Genomic DNA, 7,500 nt, shown 5'->3' with positions numbered 1-7,500 from the left:
GATGTGTCCTCACCTTCCATGGCGTCAGTGAGGTAGCTGGCAGCGCTGAGCGTCCTCCCCCTCCTCACCGAGTCCTGAGTGGACGAGGGACGAGGTAACAGCATCGTACTGAGCTCTGTGGTGGACGTGGGGACCTGAGAGAGAGAGACAGAGAGGGACAGAGAGGGAGGGAGGGAGGGAGAGAGAGAGAGAGACAGAGAGACAGAGAGTGAGAGAGAGAGAGACAGAGAGACAGAGAGGGACAGAGAGGGAGGGAGGGAGGGAGAGAGAGAGAGAGACAGAGAGAGAGACAGAGAGAGAGAGAGAGAGAAAGGGAGAGAGAGAGACAGAGAGACAGAGAGCGAGAGAGAGAGAGACAGAGAGACAGAGAGACAGAGAGCGAGAGAGAGAGAGAGAGAGAGAGAGAGGGAGAGAGAGACAGAGAGAGACAGAGAGAGAGAGAGAGGGAGAGAGAGCGATGGAGAGAGAGAGAGACAGAGAGAGAGAGACAGAGAGAGAGAGAGAGGGAGAGAGAGCGATGGAGAGAGAGAGAGACAGAGAGAGAGAGACAGAGAGAGAGAGAGAGACAGAGAGAGAGAGAGAGAAAGGGAGAGAGAGAGAGAGAGAGAGAGAGAGAGAGAGAGAGAGACAGAGAGAGACAGAGAGAGAGAGGGAGAGAGAGAGACAGAGAGAGAGAGAGGTAGTTTAGTTTATTCAACAACAGTAAACTGAATATTTGTTTTAACATGTATTCTGTAAGTGACACACACACACAGACACACACACAGTTATGTCAGGTCAAGTGAGTCAAACATTTTGTGTGTGTGTGTGTGTGCGTCTGTGTCTGTGTGTGTGTGTGTGTGTGTGTGTGTGCGTCTGTGTCTGTGTGTGTGTGTGTGTGTGTGCCTCACTCAAAACTCTGCTGGATATTTTTTGCGTCAGTCGCTGTCTGAACTCTTAAAAGCTGATCATCTGTAAAACCAAACGCTTTGATCAAACTTAAATAATGAAGTGTAAGTAAGAGCATAAAGGACTTCCTGTTCAATTTGAATACCAGTTTCAAAACAACTGAAGAAATAATAATAATAAGAAGAAGAAATAAATAAATAACAATGTGATTAAAATAAAATAAAATAAATGCTGATCATAATAATTGATCTCTTTGAAACCTGGACTACCGTCACTACATTTTAAATAAAGTTTTATCCTTTTGAAGAGCTTGTATGAAGATGAACTCGGGACCCGGAGCAGTTCAGGAACCTCTCGGCCTCCAGAGAGCTGAACCTCTGGAGGAGCTGATGCTCAGGTGTGATTACGCAACACTTCCTGCTAAATGCTCCTCCAATGAGACGTGACGCATGTCACTGAGGTCGCCGCCCACGGCAACACCTACATCCTGTCTGCGAGTCAGGGAAGTACGAGGCAACACACACACACACACACGCACGCGCACACACACACTCTCACACACACACACACACACACGCACGCGCACACACACACTCTCACACACACACACACACGCGCGCACACACACACGCACACACACACACACAGATTCCGTTGGCTGCTGTGGGTTGCTGTGGCAACATTTCCGAGGCAACTAAGTGCTCCTTCCTCCTCCTCCTCTTCCTCTTCCTCACCTCCTCTCTGAGCATCAGGACGACTGGTTCATCGTCAAAATATAAACTTCTCAAAACTGTGGAGCCGTTTTCATTCATATATCTAGTTATTTAGCAGATAACAAGAAGAAGTACTTCATAAGTTACATATATATATTTTATCACAGTTGCTCTGAAGGCAGAATTAATATCATAGAGATGAAAATAAGTACCCCGTACAACGGTTTGTATATCTTACGTAAAGTTACGCCTCATTTTTCGGGTGTTTTTCTAGAAATGTGCTCGTTACTTGAATCCAGCCTTTTCAAAATAAACTGCCGTCTTTATAGGAAACAACTAAGTTAGGTTTAAGAAAAGATCGTGAAATACTTAGTTTTGGAAAAGATTGTGAAATACTTAGTTAGTATTGGAAAAGATCGTGAAATACTTAGTGTTGAAAAAAAAAACGTGAAATACTTAGTCTTAGAAAAGATCGTGAAATACTTAGTATTGGAAAAGATCGTGAAATACTTAGTTAGTATTGGAAAAGATCGTGAAATACTTAGTTAGTATTGGAAAATATCGTGAAATACTTCGTATTGGAAAAGATCGTGAAATACTTAGTTAGCTTCAGGAAAAGATCGTGAAATACTTAGTATTGGAAAAGATCGTGAAATACTTAGTCTTGGAAAAGATCGTGAAATACTTAGTATTGGAAAAGATCGTGAAATACTTAGTCTTGGAAAAGATCGTGAAATACTTAGTATTGGAAAAGATCGTGAAATACTTAGTGTTGGAAAAGATCGTGAAATACTTAGTTAGCTTCAGGAAAAGATCGTGAAATACTTAGTATTGGAAAAGATCGTGAAATACTTAGTATTGGAAAAGATCGTGAAATACTTAGTTAGCTTCAGGAAAAGATCGTGAAATACTTAGTATTGGAAAAGATCGTGAAATACTTAGTATTGGAAAAGATCGTGAAATACTTAGTTAGTATTGGAAAAGATCGTGAAATACTTAGTTAGTATTGGAAAATATCGTGAAATACTTCGTATTGGAAAAGATCGTGAAATACTTAGTTAGCTTCAGGAAAAGATCGTGAAATACTTAGTATTGGAAAAGATCGTGAAATACTTAGTCTTGGAAAAGATCGTGAAATACTTAGTATTGGAAAAGATCGTGAAATACTTAGTCTTGGAAAAGATCGTGAAATACTTAGTATTGGAAAAGATCGTGAAATACTTAGTGTTGGAAAAGATCGTGAAATACTTAGTTAGCTTCAGGAAAAGATCGTGAAATACTTAGTATTGGAAAAGATCGTGAAATACTTAGTATTGGAAAAGATCGTGAAATACTTAGTATTGGAAAAGATCGTGAAATACTTAGTTAGTATTGGAAAAGATCGTGAAATACTTAGTTAGTATTGGAAAATATCGTGAAATACTTCGTATTGGAAAAGATCGTGAAATACTTAGTTAGCTTCAGGAAAAGATCGTGAAATACTTAGTATTGGAAAAGATCGTGAAATACTTAGTCTTGGAAAAGATCGTGAAATACTTAGTATTGGAAAAGATCGTGAAATACTTAGTCTTGGAAAAGATCGTGAAATACTTAGTATTGGAAAAGATCGTGAAATACTTAGTGTTGGAAAAGATCGTGAAATACTTAGTTAGCTTCAGGAAAAGATCGTGAAATACTTAGTATTGGAAAAGATCGTGAAATACTTAGTATTGGAAAAGATCGTGAAATACTTAGTTAGCTTCAGGAAAAGATCGTGAAATACTTAGTATTGGAAAAGATCGTGAAATACTTAGTTACAAGTTAATTTTGCTGTGTTTACACTACTTTCTTCATGATTACGGGATTAATGAATTAGCAGGATATCTACGAATTTTTTTTTGTAGATTTAGCTGCGAATGCCGGATGACACCAGCTTGATGCACAACGTCTGTCTTTTCAAAAAGCTGATCTCCAATTTATCCCACGGAGTTAAACATTATGATGTGAAATCTAAAATCCTTCTCTTTCTTCTTCTTCTCTTTCTTCTTGTTCTCTTATATAACAGTGGTATCGGGTCCAGCAGGTGGAGGTGAAGAACACCTCCAGGCGTGGAGCTGCTGTGTTTGTCCTCCTGGTACTCTAACCTCCTGCCTGATGGGGAGAAGACTGTGAACAAGTATTAAAATAAATGTAATCCCCGGTGACACGGAGCCTTCAGCTACGGTTTCATGAGATGAAACCAAACTGAACTGTACTCTGACTGTCTGAGAGCTGCTGGAGAGCAAATACAGTGGAAGACAATGGGCTCCAACCACCTCTCATATAGAGCAGAATACAGACTTTATACTTCTCTATTCTCTTTTGTAGTTCTTTTACCGTCTCTTTGTGGCTTTTTGTGTCTCTATGTAGTTGTTTTAGTCTCTATGTAGTTGTTTTAGTGTCTTTGTCATCATGTTGTATCTCTTTGTAGTCATGTTGTATCTCTTTGTAGTCATGTTGTATCTCTTTGTCGTCATGTTGTATCTCTTTGTCGTCATGTTGTATCTCTTTGTCGTCATGTTGTATCTCTTTGTCCTCATGTTGTATCTCTTTGTCGTCATGTTGTATCTCTTTGTAGTCATGTTGTATCTCTTTGTCCTCATGTTGTATCTCTTTGTCGTCATGTTGTATCTCTTTGTCGTCATGTTGTATCTCTTTGTCGTCATGTTGTATCTCTTTGTCGTCATGTTGTATCTCTTTGTCGTCATGTTGTATCTCTTTGTCGTCATGTTGTATCTCTTTGTCCTCATGTTGTATCTCTTTGTCATCATGTTGTATCTCTTTGTAGTCATGTTGTATCTCTTTGTCGTCAAGTTGTATCTCTTTGTCATCATGTTGTATCTCTTTGTCGTCATGTTGTATCTCTTTGTAGTCATGTTGTATCTCTTTGTCATCATGTTGTATCTCTTTGTCATCATGTTGTATCTCTTTGTCATCATGTTGTATCTCTTTGTCGTCATGTTGTATCTCTTTGTCATCATGTTGTATCTCTTTGTCATCATGTTGTATCTCTTTGTCATCATGTTGTATCTCTTTGTCATCATGTTGTATCTCTTTGTCATCATGTTGTATCTCTTTGTCGTCATGTTGTATCTCTTTGTCGTCATGTTGTATCTCTTTGTAGTCATGTTGTATCTCTTTGTCGTCATGTTGTATCTCTTTGTCATCATGTTGTATCTCTTTGTCGTCATGTTGTATCTCTTTGTCATCATGTTGTATCTCTTTGTCATCATGTTGTATCTCTTTGTCATCATGTTGTATCTCTTTGTCGTCATGTTGTATCTCTTTGTCGTCATGTTGTATCTCTTTGTAGTCATGTTGTATCTCTTTGTCGTCATGTTGTATCTCTTTGTCGTCATGTTGTATCTCTTTGTAGTCATGTTGTATCTCTTTGTCATCATGTTGTATCTCTTTGTAGTCATGTTGTATCTCTTTGTCATCATGTTGTATCTCTTTGTCGTCATGTTGTATCTCTTTGTAGTCATGTTGTATCTCTTTGTCATCATGTTGTATCTGTTTGTCGTCATGTTGTATCTCTTTGTCATCATGTTGTATCTCTTTGTAGTCATGTTGTATCTCTTTGTAGTCATGTTGTATCTCTTTGTCATCATGTTGTATCTCTTTGTCGTCATGTTGTATCTCTTTGTCGTCATGTTGTATCTCTTTGTCGTCATGTTGTATCTCTTTGTAGTCATGTTGTATCTCTTTGTAGTCATGTTGTATCTCTTTGTCATCATGTTGTATCTCTTTGTAGTCATGTTGTATCTCTTTGTAGTCATGTTGTATCTCTTTGTAGTCATGTTGTATCTCTTTGTCATCATGTTGTATCTCTTTGTCGTCATGTTGTATCTCTTTGTCATCATGTTGTATCTCTTTGTCATCATGTTGTATCTCTTTGTAGTCATGTTGTATCTCTTTGTCATCATGTTGTATCTCTTTGTAGTCATGTTGTATCTCTTTGTCATCATGTTGTATCTCTTTGTAGTCATGTTGTATCTCTTTGTCATCATGTTGTATCTCTTTGTCATCATGTTGTATCTCTTTGTCATCATGTTGTATCTCTTTGTAGTCATGTTGTATCTCTTTGTCATCATGTTGTATCTCTTTGTAGTCATGTTGTATCTCTTTGTCATCATGTTGTATCTCTTTGTCATCATGTTGTATCTCTTTGTAGTCATGTTGTATCTCTTTGTCATCATGTTGTATCTCTTTGTAGTCATGTTGTATCTATTTGTAGTCATGTTGTGTCTCTTTGTAGTCATGTTGTATCTCTTTGTCATCATGTTGTATCTCTTTGTCATCATGTTGTATCTCTTTGTCATCATGTATCTCTTTTTTAGTTGGTTTGGTCTTTTGTGTCTCTTTCTGTCTCTTGGTAGTTGTCCTGTTTCTCTTTGTAGTCTTATTGTGTTTCTTTGTAGTCATTTTGGTCTTTCTGTCTCTTCGTAGTCTTATTGTGTCTTTGTAGTTGTTGTGTGTTTCTTTGTGTTCATCGTGAGTCTCTTCCTGGTGTGTAAGTGTGTCTCTGAGTGACATTTTGTAGCTGAAGGCCAGAGGGGCCCCTGACACTTCGGGCCCCTCTGGCCTGTACCCATTGGATGGAACCAAACAGATGTCATGTGGTCTTAAATTAATCTGTAATAACTTGTAATTAAAATAATCAGGTGACTTTGAAGAACCTGCAACTTGTGAAATAGGAATGTATACACGCAGTGTGTGTGTGTGTGTGTGTGTGTGTATGAAGGAAAGGAATCTCATAACGTGCCTGAGCTGGTATGTGTGTCTCTTTCCCCTGATGCCATAGCAGTGACACGATGTGTGCTCTGACATGAGTGTGTGTGTGCGTGTGTGTGTGTGTGTGTGGGGGGGGGGGGGGGAGAATACCACAGTGTTATCTGAGATGGTAGATATGTGTGTGTGTGTGTGTGTGTGTGTGTGTGTGTGTGTGTGAGAGAGAGAGAGTGTGTGTGTGTGTGTGTGGGGGGGGGGGGGGGGGGGGAGAATACCACAGTGTTATCTGAGATGGTAGATATGTGTGTGTGTGTGTGTGTGTGTGAGAGAGAGAGAGAGCGAGAGAGAGCGAGAGAGAGCGAGCAAGAGCGAGAGCGAGAGAGAGAGAATGTGTATGTGTGTGTGCGTGTGTGGGGGGGGGGGATACCACAGTGTTGTTATCTGAGATGGTAGAAATGTGTGTGTGTGTGTGTGTGTGTGTGTGTGTGTGTACCACACACGGTACTCACACTCTCCTCCTTGACCTTCTCCATTGTGCAGGCAGGCAGCTGCCCCTGCAGCGAAGGTGGGGAAACCCCGTTCTGGTCAATTGCAACAAAAAGCTTCCCGTTGACGTTTAGAGTTGGATAGAATACCTGGAAACACACACACACACACACATGAGATATGAATGCGTGTGAAGACCTCTTATGAACTCCGCAGATATATTTTCTTTGATCAAACTATTTGGTTTGATATATTTTCTTTCACTCAATCTCAAGTCGTTTTATTTGATTCTCTATCAGACCTCATCGCATATAATATCATAGTTGTATCACTCGCATCTTAAATCTTTTCATCCGAACTCATCTCATTTAACAAAATCGAATTCATGTATCATGTTATATAATCTCATCCAACGTCATTTTATCTCATTACAAGTATCTCCTCTCATTTAGCATCAAAATATCTCGTCTGACTTTATCTCGTTTATCTCGTTTCATCTCGTTTATCTCATTTATCTCGTTTATCTCGTTTCATCTCGTCTCATCTCGTTTATCTCGTTTATCTCGTTTCATCTCGTTTCTTTTGATCTCGTGACTCTACTCTCTTCTCATTCGCTCCCTCAGCCTCCACGCTTCCCGGCCTCCTCCCGTCCTCTCACCTGGGA

At 39.6% G+C, this 7,500-nt stretch overlaps 1 protein-coding gene across 1 annotated transcript in view; it reads right to left on the bottom strand.

The window, feature by feature from the left end:
* Positions 1 to 7,500, bottom strand: part of LOC306794371 (sodium channel protein type 2 subunit alpha-like) — a 151,952-nt gene that overhangs the window by 63,612 nt on the left and 80,840 nt on the right. The window contains 2 exon segments of the mRNA XM_079292406.1: positions 14 to 134; positions 6,860 to 6,985. Coding sequence (XP_079148532.1) covers positions 14 to 134; positions 6,860 to 6,985 — 247 coding nt within the window.

The sequence above is a fragment of the Melanostigma gelatinosum genome (assembly GCF_949748355.1).
Source record: "Melanostigma gelatinosum genome assembly, chromosome: 20".
Classification (NCBI taxonomy): domain Eukaryota; kingdom Metazoa; phylum Chordata; class Actinopteri; order Perciformes; family Zoarcidae; genus Melanostigma; species Melanostigma gelatinosum.
This window is presented reverse-complemented; position numbering and strand designations above follow the sequence as displayed.